We start from the raw sequence: 26,482 nt of genomic DNA on the forward strand, positions 1-26,482 counted from the left end.
TGCTGGCCTTCTTTTGCTAATTAAAAGTGGGAAAATGTTTTTTGTAGATCTATTGGCTAATATCCAGAATAAACATATTTTTTTGTGAAACGTAGCTCTACGACTATAATTGTGGAAACATTGTTTTAGGCAAATTCATAGAAATCTAAATGACAAGAGACGCGCTATGAAAACAATCAAATAGTCTGCGTTGAGTTCGGCTACCATTACATGTAATTAATTACATTATACATTAAAATAAGCATGCAATAAGATGATAAATAAAACAAAAATTTCGGTTTTATTCAAATGTGCTACTATTCCAACTAAAAAGCTACGCCAACATCTGAATTGGGGCACGTTGATATAATTTGAAGAATAAATATAGGCCTATGTGCGACTGTAATTTACTCCCAATAGTTTTCACTACAGATAATCCATGTGTCATATTATCTAATTGCATTAACGCAGTGTCAGCTTCCCACAATAAATACGCGCCTTCTATAAAGGTTCATTTAAAAAAACAAGAAAACGAATTTAGACGAGAGCGGGACATTTCACCAAAATGTGCCTATGAAATGCATTATCATGTCATTGTAATGAAATACTGTACCTCGAGTATCTGTTCAGTATGTCTATCCGCACACCAAGCGCTATTTCGAGTAGCCTATAGTTTCCTTGATTTTATGCGTTTCCAAACCAGTTCTATATGTATGTTAAAAAGGGCCAGTATTCGCTGTCCCTGGTCCTTAGCGGGTCCAGGAGAATTTAGAGGGGCATAGTAATTGCCACTCTACCATCAAGCTGCTGATTGGTTTTGATTCAACATGACGTCACGAGACTAAGAATAAGGCTAGCTCGTGCGCTCTCTAAGGCAGGCGTATTCTGCTGCTGCCGCCTAGACCCGAGTGTCACTTCCGGAGGATCGGACTATTAGGTCTGAAATTATAGGAAATTGAATATATTTGACACTGCAATTTAACTCTGTTTTAGACCATCTTAAATCAGATGTGGTGGTCGCAATGTATTCATGCGTAATCCATGCGTTCAAGGGTTAGACACATCTACGCTCCGGGTCATCATTCCCTTGATGAGGCCTGTCTGTTCTCAAGTTTACGTTTTAGCTCGTGCGATGTGGAGTCTGTCTTAAGTTGTGCGGCTCTGTCCAAGTATATCAAGAACCCTAACCCTCAAGAAAAAACTGCATGGAGAAGGACTTTTTATTAGAGCTGGAGGTTGAGAGGCTCTGATCCGGGTGTGTTGTGGGTGACTGGACCCTCCGGAGGTGGGCTGGAGAGGGCACATCAGGACCTATCAACCCCACTCTGGAGATACTTTACATCGGGACAGAAAAGGGAAAGAGAACTGACCCAATTGCTGGAAATAAAACTCAAAAAATGGTTCACTGTGCTGGCTGTGAAAGGCCCATTCTAGACAGGTTCCTACTCAATGTTCTGGACAGACCGTGGCACATAAAATGTGTACAGTGCTGTGAATGTAAATGCAATTTGACTGAAAAATGTTTTTCAAGAGAGGGGAGATTGTACTGCAAAAACGACTTCTTTAGGTAAGCAAACCCACCCGCAATGTGCAGCGAACAGACACCAGTTATTCCGTGATTGTCACCAAAATTGCGAAGTGATATAGTCTTTTTCCGTTGCTTAATGTCTATGTAAAAAAAGAATACACTAAAAAATACACAAAAAATACAAAATCTTTTTCTATAGGCCTTTGTAAAGTGTTTATAATGTGTGTGGAATCTAAACCTCTACATGCACGGCCTTCAAAAATAAAGATAAAGACCAGCTCAGGACGGCTCAGATTATGAACGGTGATCCATCCAAAGCTGCTACATGTTCTGGGACGGATTCAGAAAAATCGTCCTTTGTTTACATGGCGCTGCACGCGACAAGCCGCGGGGAGATTCCTGGCGGAGGTCTTGCAGCACGTTCTGCCAGTCGGCTCAATCGCGTATGTTTGCAGTGACTCAAGTGAAATATGCGATTAGAAGGATTTGAATAATAAAAAAGCTCTATGTGGAAAACCACGTAGAATCGCAGACTTCAGAGTGTTATAGGCTATTAAAGCGCTTATTTAACTGGCTGCATTGCAATATAGGCTACTTAAGGCCAGAATGGGATATAGCCTACAATGTGCTATATATATATAGGTTAGATTGCCTTTTGGTAATTATTTAATGGGTGCTCTTATTGGTTTACACACATTAAATTACAGATACTTGTAGAATTTCCCACAACAATGGATAATATACTACAAGATAAACATTTAATCTAAGTATAACTGAAACGAATTATAGCCTAACACAAGCCATTTAGTCATATGTTCATGTCTTTTGTTGCATTATGCTTTCATAAAAATAAAAGCAGAATTAGAAAAGGTGGACAGCATGAAATGGAATAAAAAAATTCTGAGTGAAAATATAGACTGCATTATTTAGTCTGTAGCCATCACCTAACTGAATGCACAATTTTTCGCGTAAAATATAAAATTACAACGTTGGTTGCGTTCGTTTGAAAAAAAGTTTACGTTGGTCCTATTTATTTAACTGATTTCTTTTTCTATTCTTCTCGTTTTTCCTGTTTAGGAGGTTTGGCACTAAGTGTGGAGGCTGCGCCCAGGGGATCTCACCCAATGATCTAGTTCGGAGGGCAAAGAGCAAAGTGTTTCACCTCAACTGTTTCACTTGTATGATGTGTAACAAACAGTTATCTACCGGAGAGGAACTTTATATACTAGACGAATTCAAGTTTGTTTGTAAAGAGGACTACCTAAGCAGCAACGGAAAGGAGACTACTCTTCTCTCAGGTATGGAGTCATGATTCACCCTCCACTAATCATAACACGGAGGGAAATTGTCGGTTGTCCTTTTGGTTGGAATAGTTTTGGCAAACTGGGATTGTTGACAATAAAAGCAGAGCATTGATTATTTGATATTATCACACAAATATGCCTAATTATTACTAGAGCCATAATGAGGCTTGAATGTAGGCTAGGCCTTTTATTATGATAATTTAAATTATCAGCACGGTTATTTTTAGTAGGTCTATGCCTATTGTGAATGTGAAATAATTTAGCCTGCGTTAATTTTGTTACTATTTTCCTGCTGTTTTAGGTGTAGTTAACTGTTCAAAATAATTTATAGTTACGATTATTTTGCTTCTTTTTTTTCTAACGACAGTCACGACCTGCAGTGACCCAAGTCTGTCTCCAGATTCCCAAGACCCTCAAGAAGATAGTAAAGATTCAGAAATAGGGCACCTCTCTGATAAAGACACGTGCAACAATGAAAATGACGAGCAGAATGTCGGCGGGAAACGACGTGGGCCGCGAACCACGATCAAAGCCAAGCAGCTCGAGACCCTGAAAGCTGCTTTTGCCGCCACGCCGAAACCCACAAGACACATTCGAGAACAGCTCGCGCAGGAGACTGGGCTCAACATGAGAGTTATTCAGGTGAGATTAAAAAATCCATACAATTGGCCATCTTTTCACATTTACGTCTAAAATAAAACAAAAATCGTTGTTAACTGCATAGGCTACGTGATGACATTGCAAGGACAGATACAAAGGGCAATAGCTTACCTTATCTACAAATTTTGCAGTCAAATCACAGTTTGATATTTTGTAGGCCTAAATGGAAACGACCTTTAAAGGGAATTGAACAGGATGGTTAATCTAGTACATTTTGGCCTCCAAATTTGGAGGTGCAGCATATGTAATCAATTATTAGTTATTTTTTATAATACCATTATTGTAATTTCACAAATCAATATGCTGCTATCAGTATTATGTGTCAACCATGTATGTGTTTGTGCAGGTATGGTTCCAGAACCGGAGGTCTAAAGAGCGCCGTATGAAGCAGTTGAGTGCGCTTGGCGCTAGAAGGCACGCGTTCTTCCGCAGTCCACGGCGCATGAGAACGCTTGTTGACCGACTGGAACCCGGGGAGCTGATCCCCAATGGACACTTCTCCTACTATGGAGGTAGGCGAGGCTCACTTAGTGACAGTCATGGTTGAATTATAATCCAATGATAATTTTGGATATTCTTTGTTGTTCAGTTAGAAATGTCTGCACTGTTATCATGGTAACCGGTGCAGTGATGTACAAAAATGGTTATACATTAAATACATGCAGCTGCTGTATCAATAGCCTATACATCAGATCCATATGAGTCCTTGTGAGGTGATAAGATGTTGATTAAATGGATTTGACGACTTTGCATAGTATGTTCTGCTATGTTCATGGCATTAGCGGTTTATGCATATTTTCAAGGTTTTTCTTCAAAACAGTATCTACACTTTCTGTGACACCACTCCTAATGATCTTGCTGTGTGTGCAGATTACCAGAGTGAATACTATGGTCCTGGAGGGAATTATGAGTACTTTGTCCCGGGGCCCCCATCCTCCCAGGCCCAGACCCCCGCAGACCTGGGCTTCGTGGCCTCCTCCGGCCCCGCGGGCACCCCCCTGGGGTCCCTGGACCCCCACCTGGCCGGACACCACCCCCCAGGAGAGGTGCCCTGCTACACAGACATCATCTCTCACCACCCTGCGGACTCTCCGAGCCCTGAGCCCAACGGGCCCGGCTCGATGCACAGCATCTCCAGTGACATGTGTGGGCCCAGCACCCCCTTCACCACGCTGTCGCTGAACAGCGGCTACAGCAACCAGCTGTCCCACCCCTCGTCTGAGATGAGCGAAGGCACGGTCTGGTAGTCAAGAGCCTGCAGCCACACGGCACAATGACCCTGAATGATTATGTCCTGAATTATTTTTATCCATTTTATTTATTTATTAATCTATTTATTGTCGTTTTATGTCATAAATTAATTTGATCCATTGACAACTACCTTTAATGCTATTGCTCTTTGACATGTTTAATGGCTAATGGGTTAGGGTTGCTGTTAGCAGTTACAAACTCAAACTGCTGTTTGAGTGTATTGTTTGTATCATAGCAACACAGGAACTCTTTCTACCTGGAGCTTCTTGTAGCTTTTACAAGTATTTAATTTAAATGTTCTACAAATTTTGTTTCTCTATATAATTCAGTCTTATTTATTTGAGGTATTTGTTATATTTAATTTGACAAATTATATTGCAAGTTCGCCTTCAAAAGGAGAACTTTAAAAAGTTGTATAACCCTTTAGTTGATAGGAAAAAACCTTGAATCTTAAGATGAGGTAAATCTTTGATAAATGGTTGGATGGTTTGGGGGGTTAGAACAGTCAGCTGTTTACGTACATTCTGCAGTGACCACTTCAGGGGTTTGGATTTCAGCATTGTTTTAAACCTCTTGATTCCAATAGAAAGAACTCTTTCAAGCAACAAACCAAACTTTTGTATCTATTCTATTTATAATATGGTCGTTATTCCTCACTGTGCTAGTTTGTATTATATGTGTTATGAAACCATGTGAAAACACTCATAGACAGTTTTGCCAAATAAGGATCACAGCACAAACCCTGTAAGTGATTGCACCTCCTCTGCTGAACTTACTGTAGGATGTGAAACAGCATGTGAGCCCAGCATGATCAGGTGTGGTCTCTAAAGGTCATCGTGTAGCAAGCAGGAAGGAAGCACAACTCTGAATTGAACAGTCATGACTTTTATGTCTTTATATGAAAGCCAAATTATTAAACATTGATGGTCAAATGTGAAACCAGCAGCTGTTTTTTTAAATATCGACTTCTTGTGATGTATTTTAACTGCTCTGATAAACCCAAGCCTATATGTGACCTCCAGTGCATATTAGACCATTCACTGTACAATAAAACACATTGAAGGTATATCAGTTAAAACTGGTTATTACAATAGGCTACAAGTTGGCTCAAATCACTGCTAATTGTACATATGCTTACTGTTGTAAAGTAAAACAGAATCATAGCCCAATAAAACCCGGTTTATCTTGGGAATTTCGCTAAAATTCAAGTATATCAAAATAACTGAAATATGGACATGAATGCCAGACCTTGAGAATTTGCCTTGGAACTTTTCTCTTCGGACTACAAAGTCTACCTTCAAGGGATGTATCAAATGCGTTTGTGCTTTACTTTGATGTTCGTATTATATATTATGTTTTAATTAGGAACAAAGCATGTATAGAAACAAAAAGAGGAAGCTGTCATAACTGGGATTAGAAGGATATGTGAATGACTATCGATGTTAGGTTATATGATACGTTTATTAGGCTATATTTGTTAAAGCTCACTGAACTTTTATACACAACATTCCGCATCGCAGCTCGTTTGTACTCACACGTAAAAAAAACAAAAAACAAACACACAACTTGTTGCTCTTAACTTAAGGATGTCGTTGTCACCTATAGACAAATGCAGTCATCTAGTAAGAACTGCTCACACACGCCACCCTGGTTTACAAAACGAGCAGAATGAACAGGCGCGTATTGGTGACGTAGTATGCAGTCATCATTACGCGCATTTAAAAATTCGGTAACTCGCAACCCCCTGGAGCAACAACGTGTATTGTTCATTGCACAATGGCTGGTTCAATATCCCAGCAGCTGGAGGATTTATTAAACCCTCTCCCAAAGTTCGTGGACCCAGAGGATGATCACGATGAGGGTATGGACTATATTAATAGTAAATAAGGAAGAAATAAGCAGTTCTTGTCTGCAGTAACAGTTCAACCCACCGGCCGGCGAGCCTCATGCCTTGGACATGTGTGTTGCACCGCTATCTAGCTAGCTAGATAGCTATCTAGCTAGCTAGCTAGATAGATGCAAAGGCAGCTACGAAAGTCAGGACTGGTACACCCCGTCTTCTCAATAAAACATAAAAGCGTACATATAAGGTGTACAACACGTGTCTGTTAACTGTTGTTTTTACATTGTTATGGTGACACAGACCGCTAACTTGCTGGATGGGACAAGTGGAATCCTTTTCAAGTTAGCTCGATTTGTGTAGTTGAATCAAGACTCGTTCAAGACTTTTACATGTCTTAAGACAGTACAGAGTACTCTGTTGCACTTTGTTACCACACTACTATGTTGCAAACTATAATTGAACCTGTGAAGTTTACTAGCTTTACAGATCTTTCGTGACTCAACAACTATATACTGCTACATGGTAACTCGCAGCATTAACAAATAGCGTTATGTCCTTTTGGCTCGTTTGACATAAAATTGCTCGCCAATGTGTGTGTTATTTCCAGAGACTAAAGCCAAGGTGATAGATACTTTTGATGAAGGCGATGAGGAAGAAGATGGCGTGTCTTTGAGCGCACTGCGGAAACAGGCCACAGCCCTGCTGCCAGAGACGGACAGCAGGTACCTGGGCCAGACCACCTCTCGCAAGGAGCTGCTGAGGGACATCACAGGTGAGTGCAGGAATGCTTTCTTTTTTCTTGGGTAGACTTAAAATACCCAAGGAGGTATTAAACTATGTATGGAGGCTGGGCTAGGAGGAGCCTTGCTGTGGTGTGGATGGTTAGACTGGTCTACAGTGACCCTCACGTAGACCCTTAAGTGTCAACAGGAAACATCTTTCTGTGGAACTCTGCCCTCTTGTGGTCTTCAAAGAGGCCCCTGCTCAGAAGACTGCTTCCTGAGCAGTCACAACAACATACTAGTCCTAACCTAATACTACTTTGATATTCTGGCCGATGCTCTACAATGATTTACCATGATGCATTACACAACACAGCAATACCACACAAATCTCTGTATCGTCAACACTGGTCCCATACAGTGTTCTCCCTGTTGTACTCATCAGGTCATCACACAGACCTCCTCTGTGTGTATCACAATGTATATTACAAAAGCAGAATAGCTTCAGTCTCGCTTGGGGGCCTTCCTGTTGGTTAAATAGACACAATGTTTTGCACTTAACTAAACTAATCCCAGTTTATACAAACAAAATGCTGTGATTAAGGCAGAGATTTGCAAGTCAAACACAGGGCCATCTAATCAATGCAAGCCCACTAGACTGTTGATTACTGCTGTAAACAGGCACATGGACATGTTATTTGGAATCTACAAGCTAGGACATAACAGCCTACATGACATAACAGCCTACATGACATAACGACCTATGTCTGACCTCCCTGCTGTAGCTTTTATATCTCTGTCCATTTCCCATATATCTAACCCTAACCCATATCTCTGTCCATTTCCCATATATCTAACCCATATATCTAACCCTAACCTCTAACCCTGTTTAGATGAATACAGGAGAAGACCACCTCAGGTGTGTTTTGAATGAGGTGTATATCATATATATTATATATTTTAGGAGATGATGAAGATGATATTGAGGATGAAGGGGAAGAAGAACAGGAGGGTGATGGCAGTGATGAAGAGGAGGGTGATGGCAGTGATGAAGAGGAGGACAGAGGGGAGGCGGGGCTGTCCGAGGTCGGAGGCTTGGTGTCCAGGATGAAGAGCGCTGAGCTGACATCTTCCTCAGTGATGGACTTCCACACGCTGACGGCAGGGATGGATGACCTGGAGGACGGAGAGAGCGAGGAGGAGGACGGAGAGAGCGAGGAGGAGGACGGAGAGAGCGAGGAGGAGGACGGAGAGAGCGATGAGGAGGCGGAGATGGAAGATGAAGAACTGGGAGCTGTGAGGACTTTCTCTAAGGAGAAGGTAGATGAAGAAGTGGAGAAGGGGAAGGCAGTGAAAGACCAGCTGGGTATGTATTGCTCTGCTGTGTGGAGCTGCTGTTGTTGAACTGAGCTATTCTGCTCAGCGATAGATGTTTTTATCGATTGTGTTTCATCCATGCAGCTCTTTGGGACCAACTGCTTGAGGGACGAATCAAAATCCAGAAAGCTCTTGTGACAGCCAATCAGCTTCCTCAGCCCCAGACCTTTCCAGAGTTCAAGAGGAGGGGAGGAGCTGAGTTGGCGGGAGCGCTGAAGAACAGTAAGTAGTTTGACACCAGGACCGTTTTATCATCCCTCAAAAACAAATGCTGGATATTTTATTATTTGCTTGTCAAAAAAAAATTCATGATTGTCAGCTCTCACACAGCATGACATGATGACATCACATGATGACATCACATGATGACATTACATGATGATGATGTACAGTGTTTCCCCTAGGTTTACAGCTTTGGGAGGGGGGGGGGGGGCGGGGGGGGGACCATGTAGAGACAGAAATGACATGCCGCCGTGTAAATAAGATAAATAACATTAGGCCATTTAGTTTAATAAAAGAGCAAGCTATAGACCTGTTTTATAGGAAAGGTAACCTTAAATTACTTATTTTGTGATCGGGCGCTATATATATATATATAATTTTTTTTTTTTTTATATTTATTAACTTGACCTTCCAGGGGGGGGGCGGGGGGGGCTGTTGGGGGGGCGGGGCGTTCCCCTAATATAATGGTAGGGGAAACACTGCTGTACAAATATAAGATGAGTGATTCGGCTGTCAACATTCCACTTTATCAAAATAAATGTAAAATAAACATCTTCACTTTCTGCCTGGTAACAGCTGACGAATAACAGTCCCAGTGGCTATTTCAGTGTTTATTTCAAGTTATGCAGTGCCAAAAAAAATGCATTCCTTTTTATCGTAAATGTAAAATACAACAAATGAGGACCTAAAGAGTTTGGCTGCTAGAGGCTGCCACTGCAGGATCCCTAACATGTATCTCAACATTTCCTTCCTTTAGAGGTTTTGTGTTTTTGAGTCCTTGGTAGGGTTAGGGTTAGGTAGGAATCCTCATTTAATTGCTCCTTCATTGTTGTTCAAACGTTACTGATTTGATTCTCAAATAGTTTTCTCCTCCTGTTTTACTCAAGGCTTGATAGTCCTCCTCCCTCACAGTTTTATAATCAATGCCCACAGTAATAGGATTCCTGTGGCCACGGGCAATTAATACCGTTTTCTCTCCACCCCACCCCCCCCTCCACGCTACGAGACACTGGCTTCTTCTCATTTACATATTTATTGCATTGAACTCAAATCTGGCGAGTGATTGATGTGGAGCCTGCCTCCTGAATTTTTAGCATCCCATTATTATGAGGGAGGAGGGGGGCGTGCTGGTGTACTTCTGATTAAAGTTGAAGAGGACCCAGTCAGTTCCCCTCCTCTCTCTTCATTCGCCCGGCGAGTCTGGAGAGTTTTGCGGCCCCGTTTTAATGGATGTTGACAAGACGTGGACCAACATTCCAAGCGTAGGATCTGAAGGCCTGCGGCTGAATCAGTCACGTCGGGGGGATAACAGGCTTGTTTATTGTTTTGGTTTGACAGGTGAAGTTAGGAGAGATATTGTTATAATTATGTAGCAGTGTGGTCGCTACTGGTATTGTCCCTGCCCAAGACGAATCAATATTTTACAGATTTAGTTTCACAGATAAAGACAGCCACCCTCCTAAAGGGGATACCATAGAACCATCACCTTCTGAATGATCCTATTAAAGATGATGTTATTGGGTAGATTTATCCCGATAGTGTATAGTGACAGGGGTCTCTGTGAAGATGGTTATAAGTGCTGCTAACAGACTCCCTCCCTCCCTCAGGTCACAAAGCCCTGAAGGCCCTCCAGAGGTCTCTGCTAGAGCTTCAGGACCAGCTGCTGTACCAGAGCCCCGACACCAGGCCCCTGGCCCTGGACAGGAGGTGGGGAGAGCACAGGTCAGGTTACCTCCAGACTAGAGGTACTCGTAGTCATGCATACTGCATGTAGGTTGTTTGTATTTGTTTATTTCTCTGTGCATCAGAATGTTTCAGCATGTGACAGTGGCTGTGACCTCTACAGTGAGGAAGAGGAGATTCAGAGTGATGAAGAGGAGCAGGAAGCAGGGCAGGAAGTGGGGGTTTCCGTGGCGCCCGGAGGGAAGGCGGGGCCTCCCAAGCGTAAGCTCGACATGGCAGAGTACCCACAGTTCATGGTGAAGCGCTTCGCAGCCTTCCAGCCATACAGGGACACCACACTGCAGAGCTGGCATGACAAGACCAGGCTGACCCTGGGGAAGGGGGCCAAGGTCAGAACACACACTCATACACCCACACATGTATACACACACACAAACACGTATGTGGGTGCCTTGTATGCACCTGCACAGTCAGAGAATTCTCATCATTCAAGTTTCCTGTCTCGATCCTTGAGTCAGAGAGAGAATTCTCACCACGTCTGTTTCTGAAGGCAGAGAATAACAGAGTGTACTCCCTCCCTCCCTCCCTCTGTCCCCTCCCCCTCCCTCTGTCCCCTCCTCCCTCCCCCTCCCCCCCCTCCCTCTGTCCCCTCCTCCCTCCCTCCCTCCCTCCCTCCCTCCCTCCCTCCCTCCCTCCCTCCCTCCCTCCCTCCCTCCCTCCCTCCCTCCCTCCCTCCCTCCCTCCCTCCCTCCCTCCCTCCCTCCCTCCCCTGTGTTGGGCCCCAGGGCTTCGGGGCGTTCGACCGCAGCGTGGTGACCCAGGTGGAGCAGGTGCTGCTGGACACGGAGAGGCTACTGAGACGTACCCAGACCCCCCGCTCAGAGTACCGTGTTCTGGGGAGGAAGGAGAGGCCTGGAGACAACCCCACAGAGACAGGGGGGGAGGTGAGACAGGGGGGGAGGTGAGACAGGGGGGGGAGGTGAGACGGGGGGGAGGTGAGACGGGGGGGAGGTGAGACAGGGGGGGAGGTGAGACAGGGGGGGAGGGGGAACGGGAACGGGGGGGGGGGGGGGGGGGGCAGGGGAGGTTCGGAGCTGCGAGCTATACCCTTAAAGTCCTTATTTTCAGTCCAAGAGCTTGGAGTGTCTCTCACAAGTTGTCCTGAAGGAGAGTGCTGTGTCCTCTCTGTGTCCGTATCGGGGGGGAAGCATTTAGCTGTTACAGCGCTAACTGACTGAGATACATTAGCTCGCTATCTTAATTGAATCTAGCCAGCAACTGCAGCATTGAACTATATTAACCTGAAATGTAGTCAGCAGCGAGTCCAGAATGATTCAAAGCAGGTTGTCTGATACATCCTGGCAGAGCGCTTGTTTCAGCAGTGTAGATTAGAAGCCCGACCACCATCCCTCTCCCTCTGCCAGCTATGTCAGTTTATCTGGAGAGCAGCCTGTTTATCTGGGGGGGTACATCTGGAGTTTATGGCTTCACCTGCAGGACTGCTGCATGACAGAGAGCTCTCTGCTCCTCCTCCCCCTCCTCTTCCTCCCCCTCCTCCTCTCCCCTTTCCCCTCAGGAGGGGGAGGAGCAGCTGAAGGCCAACGCCCACCTCAGATACCTGGACCAGGAGATCTTTGATGATGATGACTTCTATCACCAGGTGAGACTCCAAACTAACCACAACTCTAAACTACACCCCCCAGCTGGCACACAATGGACCATGAAGCAGCATGGATAATTGTTATTGTTTTATTTCGAGGGCAAGTCTTACTTTGGTGTCTAGATGTTCTTGTTAACCAGTGTCCCAGCTAACCCTAACCCAGCCTCAGCCAGAGTTCTTAGTCAGTAACTCTCTGCAGACCAGGAATCACGCTTGTGTTTCTGTGTGTCAGATCAACATCTGACCCATGGCTGTGTTTGGTGTGCGTGTTGATGTGTGTGTTTGGATGTGTAAGAGATCTCTCTGTCTCTCTCTGTGTCTCTGTCTGTGTGTGTGTGTATGAAGGGCTCGTCTTCAGGGCCAGCCTGAGGGACTGAGCTCGGGGCTGCAGGATGAGAGGGACTGAGAGGTGCTGTCAGGTAGATCAGTTTGAGGTTAGGGTTAGTCGTTGTCGTCCTGCCCCGGAGCTGACTGTGACGAAGAGACACAGATAAGAGGCACTTGATTTAGTGCTGGGGGTGTTCCCGGGCTCCTCACCTCTCTGTGAGGGTGTTCCCGGGCTCCTCACCTCTCTGTGGGGGTGTTCCCGGGCTCCTCACCTCTCTGTGGGGGTGTTCCCGGGCTCCTCACCTCTCTGTGGGGGTGTTCCCGGGCTCCTCACCTCTCTGTGGGGGTGTTCCCGGGCTCCTCACCTCTCTGTGGGGGTGTTCCCGGGCTCCTCACCTCTCTGTGGGGGTGTTCCCGGGCTCCTCACCTCTGCTTGGTTCCTCAGCTGCTGAGAGAACTGATCGAGCGCAAGACGAGCACAGCCGATCCCAACGACCAGGTAGCCATGGGCAGGTGAGACCACACCTGTGTGTGTGTGTGTGTAACTCTCAATCATATTGTGTGTGTGTGTGTAGCTCACCCTAATATTGTGTGCTTGTGTGTGACCCTCCCAGACAGTGGCTGGCCATCCAGAAGCTGCGCAGCAAGATAAAGAAGAGGGTTGACACCAAGGCGAGCAAGGGACGCAGAGTCAGGTGAGACCAGGGGAGGTGAGACCAGGGGAGGTGAGACCAGGGGAGGTGAGACCAGGGGAGGGGAGACCAGGGGAGGGGAGACCAGGGGAGGTGAGACCAGGGGAGGTGAGACCAGGGGAGGGGATACCAGGGGAGGGGAGACCCCTGTAAAAATCTTTATATTTCTGTTTATTCAGAGTGGAAGGATCAGGCTGTATCTGAGGCTGTATAGGAGGCTGTTTGGGAGGCTGCATAGGAGGCTGTTTGGGAAGCTGTATCTGAGGCTGTATCTGAGCTGTGTGTTTGTCTGCAGGTTCCACATCCACAGTAAGCTGGTGAATTTCATGGCTCCCATCGACCACAGCTCCATGAATGATGATGCCCGGTGAGTATCTTCTTATTGAGGTGGGACTGGAGATGAAGCTGCTTCCTCTGGCGTCCTCATCGATCTGCTCTCAGCTCTGTGCTCAACCATCCCTGAGTGTGTGAGTCTGTGTGTGAGTCCTCTTCCCTCCTCTCTCTTGGTATTGGTTATAGATATCGGTGCTGTGGATGACAAGGCAGGTATAGGGTTAAGCACAACCAGTTTTTTGTTAGAAATATAAGAGGACATGAGTGATCTCATCACTGTGGCCCTCTCTCTCACACACTCCATCCCATCTCTCCTCTCGTGTGTGTCTCTCTCAAAACCCCTCTCTCTGTCTCGGCTCAGGCAGGGCTGTGAGCTCTGTCTCCAGGCTCTCAGTATTCCTCAGCCTGTGTTTACCAAGCTCTAGCAGAATGACAATGTATGTATTATGTGCTCATGATGTGGGGTATTGTAATCCGTGACCCTGGTGGTGCATCTCAAACAGGGATTGGGGATTAAGCCCCCCTGTGGCAGGCCAGGGGCCCGGGGGAACCCTGCCACCTCCAACTCACTGAGTCTGAATTAAACAGCCATGCAGACCATCTCACCCTTCACCCCCTCTCCCTCCTTAATGGGGATTGAAAAGGTTTCAGAAGGGGCCACACTAACCCAGACCACATTTCCAGAAATCAGACCACATCTGTTCATCTTCCCTTTCTCCTTTTTTGCGTTGTGTTTGACTGAAACAAGCGGGGTCTGTCAAAGAGCTGAGCGGCTCTCATCCTGGGAGAGGCACGCAGCGACTCCCAGGAAGTGTGTCTGTCGAGGCCATAGATACTCGTGTGGAGGTGGTAATCAGACCAGCCCAGGGCTCAGTAACAACCCTCAGCTGCCCAGGGCTCAGTAACAACCCTCAGCTGCCGCACACACTGGAGGCAGCATGGGGCAGCTCTCAAGTGGTCGAGACACATGAATGTGGAATATTCTCTGCTCCTGGTGCATGATTGAGTCCTCTCTCTTACCTCCCTTTTCACTCTCGCCCCATGTCTGTCTCACCTACTGATTTCCACTTCTCCATCACATTCTAATATCTTGTCTACTTGGCTGGCAACACAAGGGTTTTTTTTTTACATTTACATTTAGTTATTTAGCAGACGCTCTTATCCAGAGCGACTTGCAGTAAGTACAGGGACATTCCCCCGAGGTAAGTAGGGTGAAGTGCCTTGCCCAAGGACACAACGTCAGTTGGCATGACCGGGAATCGAACTGGCAACCTTTGGATTACTAGCCCGCTTCCCTTACCGCTCAGCCACCTGACTCCCCTTTTTGTAGAACTTTCTAGCCAGAATTTGTCTTTTCAACATGGTTAAAAATGTATAAAGAATAAAAGCTTTCTTTTCCGTTGGTGCAGGACTGAACTGTACCGTTCACTATTTGGAAAGAACTTGAGTGATGGTGTAGTTCAGGAGTGACCAGGCCAGGGACACGGGCCAGGCCAGGCCAGGCCGGGGACACGGGCCAGGGACACGGGCCAGGCCAGGGACACGGGCCAGGCCAGGCCAGGCCGGGGACACGGGCCAGGCCAGGGACACGGGCCAGGGACACGGGCCAGGCCAGGCCAGGGACACGGGCCAGGCCAGCATTATGCAAATCAAGTTTCTGGACTTGGGAAGAGCATACTTCAGACTACCCACGATGAGCGAGACAAAATGCATACATTTGGCTCTGTTCTTAGTCTGGTTCTCTGGTGCCAGTCTGGTTCTCTGGTGCCAGTCTAGAGACAATCTCAGCCCGGTTTGGACTAAGTTCAGACTGGATTCCAGTCGGGGATTTTGTTTATTTTTTACCTGACTTTGTTTCATAGAGTTGACATTTTGTGTACAATGTTTTATATATTTGAAGTTTATCCTTCTCATTTGTGCTAAATGCTGAATAGAAACAAACCACCATTGAATGTTGGGTAATAAAAATGTATTTTATTGTAATAGTCGTTCGTCATAAACCTGTAAAAAACAATGTAGAGCCAGGCCGTATCCGGGTAAAACAATTCCCTGCAACTTTCTCTAAACAATCCCCCTTCCTCCTTTCCAGCCGTCCAGGAAGAGGCCTGATGCTGCTGTTAGGCGGTGATTAGCGTAGGAATTAGCCGGCCTAGCGCGCCTCCACAAATGAGCAGAGCCCCTGGAGACACTGGAGAGACAGGGCCAGGCGCATTTCCAATTATACCACCCAAATGACTCATTTTCTTATTGGGCCTGCTATAATTGTGGTGGGTATTGGGTGCATGCAACTCAATTTGTCTTCCATATTTGTTGGTAGCATGGTGATGGAGTACAGGGGCCGTGGGGTGAGGGCGGATCATACGAGAGAAAACCCCACAAGACCGGAGATCCGAGTCTGTTTGATCATCTTCATCTCTCCTAAGACAGTTGAAGTTTAAAGCTGGGAAATGACTTCACGTTGACGTGTCTAGATTACCACGGCAGGCGCTGCTGCCGTGATTGCGCAATCTGGAGATCCGTGATCTCGCTGAGAGGAGTGTCGTTACCACGGGAACAACGTATCTGCTGAAGGAACTGAGACGACTATGAACTGGAAGTTAAGTTTGTTTTATTAAATTAGAACAGAGTTCATAAACACAGTCTCCCTCCCATCAGCCAATCACCTCATTAGTAACAGGACGACACGCACTCCTGGTCAACATTCCAAATGAGTTTCCCGCTTCTTCAGCCATTAGACTTTTAATGGAATCAAGTATCAAGGTACGTGACTGCAACTCTCAGGCACATCTAGCCTTCATTTCTGAGCAAGGGACTACAGTTCCCAGGATGCATCACCCTCCCACAGTGACCTCACCAGGTGCATGCTACACACGTTACTCTCATTTTCTCCTTGGAAAGTCATGATTGAAAAAAGTTTGTCACATACAGAACGTTACAACGGTCAAAAAATTACTACAGAAAATAAAACTAATTCGCAGAACTTCACACTGATGGGTTAGTGTACAGTACCATGTTCCTTTATGACTGATGTGATAAATTTGTCACAATGATATTTAAAATTATTTCTAAATAAGTAACAAAACTGAATAGGTCGTAATTTATTTTCCCCTTCTTTAGTTGAGGATAGCTAATGACAGTAGCCACAGTGGGCCTATCACCCATACTCCACCCAGCTGTAGTGTGTCCCATTCTACCAAGCAAGCTGCCTTGGGGTGGAACAGGGTTAGAGAGCCAGGGTTAGAGTTAGCCAGGGTTAGAGTTAGCCAGGGTTAGAGAGCCAGGGTTAGAGTTAGCCAGGGTTAGAGTTAGCACGAGTTAGCCCTAACCAGCAGGGAGGGAACAGAAGAGACAGCTGTGGTTAGTTGTCTCTCTGAGGGGGCGTTATATCTGAACCCCAGGACACCTGAGGGGGCGTTAGATCTGAATGGGGCGAGCTCCCTGCATCCTGCGTCTCTCTCCTGTCCAGCCAGCTAACACCTCCCCTGCCGAGCGGACCCACCTGGGGTGTGTGTGTGGTTGTGTGTGGCTCCTGGGGTGTGTGTGTGGTTGTGTGTGTGTGTTCGCTCCTGTGGTTGACCATAATCAAGACCTCCCATGTCAACTCCCACTGACGCTCCCAGCAATCTAAAACTAGTTCATATTCAAGGTCAGTTCCATATTCAAAGGTCAGTTCCATATTCAAGGTCAGTTCCATTAAATCTCTCGACCCATTTAAAGCAGCCTTGGTCTATCTGAAAGCTAGCTTTTCTTTCGTGACATGCATTGTGCCTCATCATCAAGCCAGAAGCTATAAGTGCGTCAATTGTTGTTTTCTATCGCATCACACTGGCTTCTCAGTAATCCACATTAGTTGGTTTACAACCAGTTTGTTTCCCCACTTTGCTTGTTGAACAAGTTTTCAATTGCACTTACATACATACAACACTAAAACATGTAAGACATGAGTAAATTCAGGCCCCAGCAGATCTCCACTGTCTCTCCCCCCTTCAGAATCACTGCCCACAGTCCCTTCAGTAACAGCTCAGCCCTGGTGGACATGTTGGGTCCTCCAGACCCAGATTCCAGCAGTTCCAGTGAAGGAGCAGTGGGGGTCCTGGCTTTGTGGCAAGGGGGGCCTGGGCGGGGCCCCTCTAGGAGGACGCCGGGGCGTCCATAGTGGACAGGATGCGCACCACCTCGGCCCGCTGTGTGGGAGAGATGTGCTGGGTCATGTGCACGATGGAGTCCATGGCGACCTCTGGGTTGGCTTGCACCAGGCTGGAAGGAAACAGGGAGGTTAGGAGGATTGGATTTCTCTCTTAGAACGAGCAGGAAGTACACAGGCTGACACATAGGTCTGGACCCCCTGTGGAGTCCCACTTGTTGACACAGCACCCCCACACAGCACCCCCACACATCACCCCCCCCCCCCACACACACACACACACACACACACATCGCCCCCCCCCCCCCCCACACACACACAGCACCCCCACACACAGCACCCCCACACATCGCCCCCCCCCCATACATCGCCCCCCCCCCCCCCACCCCCACACAGCACCCCCCCACACAGCACCCCCCCCCCCCCCCCCCACACACACACATCGCCCCCCCCCCATACATCGCCCCCCCCACCCCCACACAGCACCCCCCCACACAGCACCCCCACACACAGCACCCACACAGCACCCCCCACACACAGCACCCCTGGTGCGTGACGCAGGCTAGAGGCTAACCTGCGTATGTGTTTGAGGATGTGGTCTCGCCGGATGTACTTGATGTTCTCGTCCACCACCGACCTGGCGCCCTCGTCCTCACAGAGCTGTCGCTCCAGCCACTCCACCACCTCCTCATTACTGTCCCACAGGTACGCCTGCACACACACACACACACGTCTGAGGAGTACGGTCCCTGTGTGTGTGTGTGTGTGTGTGGAGGGGGGGGCAGGTAAGTTTATAATAGTTGATTCCCGGCTGTGCCAAATGACGTTGTGTCCTTAGGCAACGCACTTCACCCTACTTTCCTCGGGGGAATGTCCCTGTACTTACTGTAAGTCGCTCTGGATAAGAGCGTCTGCTAAATGACTAAATGTAAATAATTCAACTCTGTTTTCAAGCAGGAGAATATCCATCAATTCTCTAATCTCTGGTTTTTGAACCTGTTTGACTTTAACCGAGTCAAGGAAAAAAATAAAATAAACACACAAAATAATAAAAGGAATAAAACAACAAGGACATCTTTCATTTCAAGAGAGAGAGAGAGTCTGAGCTCTACAAAGCAGGCCACTGATGCCTGTTTGACTGGACCTGATACAGAAATACATATTCATGGGTTCAGCCTCCTCTGTTGCCTGCCAGGCAGGGCTTATGAAGCTGGGGGTGTTAATGGCCTCACACTGGTTAGAGCGCTCCTGCTTGTATCCTGCAAGAACATTTAATGCCCTTATTAATCATTTTTAATCCGTTTGCTTTTAATTAAGAAACAGCGTGTTGCTCTCCTATCTGCACGTGCCAGGGCTCAGATTAATTGTGGTTTAAGATAGTCGTCCCTGATTGGAGGAATGTGTTAGCTAACAAAACACTTCTAAAAAGATACTCCACCATTAGACCCGGGGATGGCAGGCCCCAGTCTCCCCCAGCACCCCAGGAGAGATGCCCCTCCAGGGGAACAGGGCAGGCTGGCTCACCCAGCACCCCAGGAGAGATGCCCCTCCAGGGGAACAGGGCAGGCTGGCTCACCTTCACGGCCCCCTCGGCCTCCACGAACCAGCGGCGCAGCATGGCCTGGATCTGTCCGTCGGTCAGCTCTGTGTTGGCCTTCTGGATCTTCCTCTTCACTGTGTCCTCCAGCAGGAGGCGCCGCAGCCGCCAGTAGAAGAACTGACGTGACGTCCTCCACTCCAGGATGTCCTGAGGGGGGAGGAGAGGGGGGAAGAAGTAGAGAGAGACAAGAGGAGGGAGGAGAGGGGGGGAGGGAGTAGAGAGAGAAGGGGAGGGAGGGGGAGAGAGAGAAGGGGAGGGAAGAGTGGGGGGGAGGGGAGTAGAGAGAGAAGGGGAGGGAGGGGGAGGGAGTAGAGAGAAGGGGAGGGAGGGGGAGGGAGGAGTGGGGGGATGGAGTAGAGAGGGGAGGGAGGGGGATGGAGTAGAGAGAGAAGAGTGGGGGGAGGGAGTAGAGAGAGAAGGGGAGGGAGGAGTGGGGGAGGGAGTAGAGAGAAAAGGGGAGGGAGGGGGAGGGAGTAGAGAGAAGGGGAGGGAGGGGGAGGGAGGAGTGGGGGGATGGAGTAGAGAGAGAAGGGGAGGGAGGAGGAGATATGGGGGGGGTGAGAGGGAGAGCAGAGTACCAGTCAACACTGTTCCAGAGAAGGGTTAGGGGAAGGGTTAGGAAGTGAGTCCGGGAAGGACTGGTTCCATGTTCTACCGGGCTGCGGAGCAGCAATCCTTCACTGTCTAGAGATGCCTGTCTCCTTCCTGTCACCCTGTGTTCCTCACCCGCTCAGGTCCACTTTCAGACAGAAATTTGATTTCAGTATTATTGCGGTGATGAGGAGACTGAATGATGTCACTGTGGAGCTGGTCACTTCTTGGAACACGATGGCATTAGTGTGGCAGGAGAATGTGTGTGTGTGCGCGCGCGCATGAGTGTGTGAGTGTGTGCGCCTGCGGATGTTCCGTGCTTGCTGGGGTGATGGACCAGGGCATCACAAGGTAATTATAAAGACATGTTTCCCAGGCTGCGTGAGATTGGAACACTATTCCCTAGATGTACTGCTAGTCAGCCAGCCAGCTACACAGCCAGCCGCACAGCCAGCCACACAGCCAGCCAGCCGCACAGCCAGCTACACAGCCAGCCAGCCACACAGCCAGCCAGCCACACAGCCACACAGCCAGCCAGCCACACAGCCAGCCAGCCACACAGCCAGCCAGCCACACAGCCAGCCACACAGCCAGCCACACAGCCAGCCAGATATCTGTGACTACAGGCTGGGCCAACTGTCATACTCCACTATCACCCTTCCTCATGTGTGAGCACAGATAGCATAAAACATCCCATGTGAAAACACACAAACAAAAACACAGCCTGCCTATCGCATCTTTCATGTCCCCAGACAGGAAGTATGTGTGGCGTGCGGAGGAAGTGGGGCTCACAGTGATCACGCCCTTCTCCTGCATGCGGCCGGGCGTGTCGTGGAGGTCAGCGAACTGTACCGCCACCTGGTGGTAGATAGGGAGCAGGAACTCCTCTCGCTCCTTCAGCTTCGACTCGAGCTCCTTCCTCTCAGCTTGGCTCAGCTCTGGGGTTCCTGGAGGAGGAGGGAGGAGCAGGGGGGGGAAGGAGGGAAGAACAGGGGGGGGAAACAGGAAAGAAGAACAGGAGGATGACTCAGATTGATTTGTATCAAAGCCAATCAGTTAACCCTAACCCCCCAGTCCCCCCCTCCCCTCCCAGATATAGGGGAGTGAGAAGGAATTACAGCACATGTTCCCTATAAGATATACCCCTCCTGCTGAAACACAGAGAGGAGAGATACAGGGGAGCGAGGGGAGAGATACAGGAGAGAGAGAGATGTTGTGGGTAGCTAGAGGACTTACCCAGCTTCTCTGCCAGACCTGTGTAGACAGGATCCACTCTCCTCATGGTCTTTACCAGATCCTTCTTCCTGAACTTGATCTCCACTGTTCCTTCAGGCTCCAGAACCCCACCTCTGAAGGGAGGGTGGAGAGAGATAGGGAGAGAGAGGGAGAGAGAGGGAGATGGAGATGGAGAGAGAGATGGATATAAACAGAGAGAGAAGTAGACAAGATTGTTGTGGATTAAGACCTGAGTTTCATCATGTGATCCACAGATGAATATCAAGGATATTTATATCCAAACATCAGCCTCAGGAATCAACTTGTCTGTCTGACCCCCTGTCTGTCTGACCCCCTGTCTGTCTGACCCCCTGTCTGTCTGGACCAGGCCAGTCCTGTGTGGAGTCTCACCGGCTGTCCTTGTCAGCATACATCTCCATGTGCCGGGGGTTGATGGTGGGGTCTATGACCACCCAGGAGCCCCCCCGGAGCTCAGCCTGGGGGGGGATGTACACCAGTACCGGCTGCCGGTACTCCCTCAGACCGTCCACAATGTAGGCCCCGAATTTCAGCACCTGGTCATACATGTCTGGGGGAGGGGTTAAGAGCTGCATGTACTGTATATATACACACTCACACAGTCACACACCCCTCCTGGCTGCAAGTACCTTTCATGCCCCCTGAGAAGCCCCTCCAGTTGGCGAACACCATGAGCGGCAGCCCCTCTCGGTTCAGGTCCCTGATGGCCTGGGCAGTCTTGAAGGCCGAGTCTGGGAACCACACCTGGCCCGCCTGCTGGATGATCTTAACACACAAGGTCAGAACATGTTAACACACAGGGTCAGAACATGCTAACGCACAGGGTCAGAACATGCTAACGCACAGGGTCACAACATGCTAACGCACAGAGTCAGAACATGCTAACACACAGGGTCAGAACATGCTAACACACAGGGTCAGAACATGCTAACACACAGGGTCACAACATGCTAACACACAGGGTCACAACATGCTAACACACAGGGTCACAACATGCTAACACACAGGGTCACAACATGCTAACACACAGGGTCACAACATGTTACTATATGTATGAGTGGTACCCTCTCTAGTTACTATATGTATGAGTGGTACCCTCTCTAGTTACTATCTGTATGAGTGTCGGGACAGTACCTTGGCCTCTGAGTCCAGGTTGGCCGGGTCGGCCGGGATCGACAGCTCCACTGATCTGGTTTCCACGGCAACCACTCCCGTGGGTATGCCACCCAGCCTGGGAAAGGAGAGGTCACAGGTCAGTCATCAGTGAGACAGGGCACACTGTGCATCAGTGAGACAGGGCACACTGTGGATCAGTGAGACAGGGCACACTGTGGATCAGTGAGACAGGGCACACTGTGGATCAGTGAGACAGGGCACACTGTGCATCAGTGAGACAGGGAACACTGTGGATCAGTGAGACAGGGCACACTGTGCATCAGTGAGACAGGGAACACTGTGGATCAGTGAGACAGGGCACACTGTGGATCAGTGAGACAGGGCACACTGTGCATCAGTGAGACAGGGAACACTGTGGATCAGTGAGACAGGGCACACTGTGCATCAGTGAGACAGGGCACACTGTGCATCAGTGAGACAGGGCACACTGTGGATCAGTGAGACAGGGCACACTGTGCATCAGTGAGACAGGGCACACTGTGGATCAGTGAGACAGGGAACACTGTGGATCAGTGAGACAGGGAACACTGTGCATCAGTGAGACAGGGCACACTGTGGATCAGTGAGACAGGGCACACTGTGCATCAGTGAGACAGGGCACACTGTGGATCAGTGAGACAGGGCACACTGTGCATCAGTGAGACAGGGCACACTGTGCATCAGTGAGACAGGGCACACTGTGCATCAGTGAGACAGGGCACACTGTGCATCAGTGAGACAGGGCACACTGTGGATCAGTGAGACAGGGCACACTGTGCATCAGTGAGACAGGGCACACTGTGGATCAGTGAGACAGGGCACACTGTGCATCAGTGAGACAGGGCACACTGTGGATCAGTGAGACAGGGCACACTCTGGATCAGTGAGACAGGGCACACTGTGCATCAGTGAGACAGGGAACACTGTGGATCAGTGAGACAGGGCACACTGTGGATCAGTGAGACAGGGCACACTGTGCATCAGTGAGACAGGGCACACTGTGCATCAGTGAGACAGGGCACACTGTGGATCAGTGAGACAGGGCACACTGTGGATCAGTGAGACAGGGCACACTGTGGATCAGTGAGACAGGGCACACTGTGGATCAGTGAGACAGGGCACACTGTGCATCAGTGAGACAGGGCACACTGTGGATCAGTGAGACAGGGCACACTGTGGATCAGTGAGACAGGGCACACTGTGGATCAGTGAGACAGGGCACACTGTGGATCAGTGAGACAGGGCACACTGTGCATCAGTGAGACAGGGCACACTGTGGAGGGTTAGCCAGGCGTGTGTGTGTGTCCTCACCTGGCCCTGCCCACCACCACACTCTGAGCCCAGGGCTGCATGATCTCCATGAAAGAGCCGTGGTCAAAGAAGCCGCTCTGCCAGGAACCCTTAGGAGCTGGTGGGGGGAGAGAGACACAGAGTCAGAGTGAGAGAGAGAGATGGGAAAGAGCCCTCCTGGAAGAGAGACCAGCATCGTTCTACAGGACTACTGTGTTAAGTTTCCCCCCTTACTGTGTTAAGTCTCAGACACACAGTAAGACTTACTCTGGCTGGGGCGGCCAGCCAGCATCCAGCGGGGGTCGTAGGGAGCCTTGGTCGGCAGGAACTCAACCAGCCGGTCGATGGGGTCCTTGGCCTTGAGGATGGGCACCGGACTGGACGCACACTACAGAACGGGAACATCCAGAACACAAGTCATTACATATGGAACAGGTAGGAGACACTACAGCAGGGGTAGGGGTAGCTATGGTAGGGGTAGCTAAGGAAGGGTAGGGGTAGCTATGGTAGGGGTAGCTATGGTAGGGGTAGCTAGGGTAGGGGTAGCTAGGGTAGGGGTAGCTAGGGGTAGGGGTAGCTAGGGGTAGCTAAGGTAGGGGTAGCTAGGGTAGGGGTAGCTATGGTAGGGGTAGCTAGGGTAGGGGTAGCTATGGTAGGGGTAGCTAGGGTAGGGGTAGCTAGGGTAGGGGTAGCTAGGGGTAGCTAGGGTAGGGGTAGCTAAGGTAGGGGTAGCTAGGGGTAGCTAGGGTAGGGGTAGCTAGGGGTAGCTAAGGTAGGGGTAGCTAGGGTAGGGGTAGCTAAGGTAGGGTAGGGGTAGCTAGGGTAGGGGTAGCTAGGGTAGGGGTAGCTAAGGTAGGGTAGGGGTAGCTAGGGTAGGGGTAGCTAGGGTAGGGGTAGGGTACCTTGGGCATGTAGGAGAGCCACTGCAGGAGGGTGAACACACCCTCGAAGTCGTCGCACACCGTGCTGTGGGTCACACCGTTGTTGTGCATGATCTGCACTCCACCCAGCTGGTTGTTAGAGGTGTACACCTCCCTGCCCAGCACCTGGGGGGAAAGCACATACCTGTCACAACATTTACCAATGTGTGTGTGTGGTCCCGAGGACATGTGTGTGTGTGTGTGTGGTTCTGAGGACATGTGTGTGTGTGTGTGTGTGTGGTCCTGAGGACATGTGTGTGTGGTCCTGAGGACATGTGTGTGTGGTCCTGAGGACATGTGTGTGTGGTCCTGAGGACATGTGGATCAATACCGGTCCCCTACACACACACACACACCGGCCATCATTGACTGCCTTTATTACCGTTACGGTTATCTCCATGGCTACAAATCTGGGCCTCTCTCCTAAAGCTGTCAGCCCCGCCTGCCGCCCCGGGAATCACCGCAGTCACCTTGACAGGCTGACACACGGCCGGGCGACAGGAGGGAGTCAGCAGACTATCAAAGCCACCTGCGGTACACGTTGTTCCACTGGTTACTATCCAGTCACTATCCAGATGTTCTGAGATGACGGTTCTCTGGATGAGACCATCAGGGTCAGAGCTGATATAGAGGCAGGTGCATGGCATGGACACTGTCCAGCCAATTACAGGTTTCCTCAAATGAAATCAAATTTATTTGTATAGCCCTTTTTACACGCAAGCATGTCACAGAGGGCCTGCTGCAACTCATAGTAGCAACGGAAAGACACCAACACACACAAATGCTCACACACACACGTGCACACACACATGCAGGCGCTTCCAGCTAAATTTGCAAATGGAACCAAGCATGTTGTATTTTGTAACTGCAATTTGTCATGTACTTTGGAATGGAGTCATGTTAATGCAGTGACAGGGAGAGACAGGGGAGGGGGAGGAGGAGCCAGTGCTGCTAGAGCACACAGAGAGAAAACAATCTGCCTCAGCAAAACTTTTCATTCTGATTGGAGACAAATGATGTGGGTATCCTACTCCCTAGCCCCTGCCTCGGGCCTAACGCTATTTCTATGCAAATAACAACTTCACGCCTGTTTTTCCATTATCCCTGGAGGGGGCGGGGGGGGTGGGAGGCGCTCGACTGGCTGGGGGAGGAGGAGTGGGGGGGAGGGAGAGAGAGAGAGAGAGAGAGAGAGAGAGAGAGAGAGAGAGAGAGAGAGAGAGAGAGACAGACAGAGAGAGAGAGAGACAGAGACAGAGACAGAGAGAGAGAGAGAGAGAGAGGGTGGGTGGGTGGGAGGGTGAGGAGAGGGAGGACGAGTGCTATCACCAAGCAAGGGAGATGGAGGGTGAGGAGAGGAGAGGGAGGCCTGATCCCTAAGCTGGAAATACTGGACACTAGTGAAAGGTACAACCAAGATCCAAGACACAAGTCTGTCTGTCTCCAGTTCAGATGGAGTGTTTGCAGCATCTCAGAGGATCTCCACCGGTCAGAGGGCTTATTCACTGCTTCCCTGATGCACATGCTCAGAACACCCCCAAAAAACTCAATATGGCTCCTCCCACTAACTTCACCAAAATTAACCACAAAATAAATATTAATAGAGGATCATATTAAAATGCAGATGAGTTAACTGCATGAATTAAAGAGACAATCTATGGCTCCCAGATGTTGGTGCACAGCACACTTTACGGTCTCATCACAGGCCTCTTCACAGGATAATCACAGGAACCGCTTCCTGCTGTCTGTCCTCCGACGTTCATCTAATGCTCGTGAGAGGACACACCCTGAAGCTGTCTGAAACACGCCTGCACACACAGCCTCACACGCTGCACACAAAGCCTCACACACCCTTCCACGTCTATAGTCATATGTACATGACAGTTACAGCCATGAAACACTGGACCAGGCGTGCTGGGTTCCTGTGTTCTACCTTGTTGAGGAACCATG

The 26,482-nt window shown here is 49.0% G+C and overlaps 3 protein-coding genes across 14 annotated transcripts in view; 2 read left to right on the forward strand and 1 right to left on the reverse strand.

Moving 5' to 3' along the window:
- The first annotated feature begins 1,376 nt into the window (after positions 1 to 1,376).
- LOC136963436 (LIM/homeobox protein Lhx1-like) lies at positions 1,377 to 4,718 on the forward strand. Its single transcript, XM_067257575.1, has 5 exons — positions 1,377 to 1,546; positions 2,585 to 2,805; positions 3,179 to 3,453; positions 3,818 to 3,983; positions 4,342 to 4,718. Exons 1-5 carry the CDS (start codon positions 1,377 to 1,379, stop codon positions 4,716 to 4,718), a joined length of 1,209 nt encoding a protein of 402 aa, XP_067113676.1.
- Positions 4,719 to 6,491: 1,773 nt separating this feature from the next.
- Positions 6,492 to 15,564, forward strand: aatf (apoptosis antagonizing transcription factor). Of its 4 annotated transcripts, none has more exons than XM_067257330.1 (12): positions 6,492 to 6,583; positions 7,173 to 7,337; positions 8,252 to 8,653; positions 8,749 to 8,886; positions 10,494 to 10,608; positions 10,733 to 10,958; positions 11,355 to 11,513; positions 12,146 to 12,229; positions 13,002 to 13,069; positions 13,171 to 13,251; positions 13,544 to 13,615; positions 14,991 to 15,564. In XM_067257330.1, exons 1-12 carry the CDS (start codon positions 6,499 to 6,501, stop codon positions 15,049 to 15,051), a joined length of 1,656 nt encoding a protein of 551 aa, XP_067113431.1. In that variant the 5' UTR covers positions 6,492 to 6,498; the 3' UTR covers positions 15,052 to 15,564. The 4 variants fall into 4 exon arrangements, 3 of the variants coding, with proteins under 3 accessions (XP_067113431.1, XP_067113432.1, XP_067113433.1); XM_067257331.1 differs by having other exon boundaries at positions 12,149 to 12,229; XR_010878975.1 differs by lacking the exon at positions 13,002 to 13,069 and having other exon boundaries at positions 14,991 to 15,056.
- Positions 15,565 to 15,848: 284 nt separating this feature from the next.
- acaca (acetyl-CoA carboxylase alpha) overlaps positions 15,849 to 26,482 on the reverse strand; it is a 37,148-nt gene continuing 26,514 nt past the window's right edge. For all 9 annotated transcript variants that reach the window (XM_067257329.1, XM_067257328.1, XM_067257322.1 and 6 more), the window contains 11 exons: positions 24,518 to 24,661; positions 23,883 to 24,003; positions 23,637 to 23,733; positions 22,305 to 22,401; positions 21,800 to 21,935; positions 21,543 to 21,720; positions 21,153 to 21,265; positions 20,709 to 20,863; positions 19,302 to 19,472; positions 18,300 to 18,436; positions 15,849 to 17,838 (listed from right to left, as the gene is read on the reverse strand). In XM_067257329.1, the coding sequence (XP_067113430.1) occupies positions 17,712 to 17,838; positions 18,300 to 18,436; positions 19,302 to 19,472; positions 20,709 to 20,863; positions 21,153 to 21,265; positions 21,543 to 21,720; positions 21,800 to 21,935; positions 22,305 to 22,401; positions 23,637 to 23,733; positions 23,883 to 24,003; positions 24,518 to 24,661 (1,476 nt within the window). In that variant the 3' untranslated portion in view covers positions 15,849 to 17,711. The remainder of the gene's footprint in view (positions 17,839 to 18,299; positions 18,437 to 19,301; positions 19,473 to 20,708; positions 20,864 to 21,152; positions 21,266 to 21,542; positions 21,721 to 21,799; positions 21,936 to 22,304; positions 22,402 to 23,636; positions 23,734 to 23,882; positions 24,004 to 24,517; positions 24,662 to 26,482) is intronic.

The sequence above is a fragment of the Osmerus mordax genome, chromosome 19 (assembly GCF_038355195.1).
Source record: "Osmerus mordax isolate fOsmMor3 chromosome 19, fOsmMor3.pri, whole genome shotgun sequence".
Classification (NCBI taxonomy): domain Eukaryota; kingdom Metazoa; phylum Chordata; class Actinopteri; order Osmeriformes; family Osmeridae; genus Osmerus; species Osmerus mordax.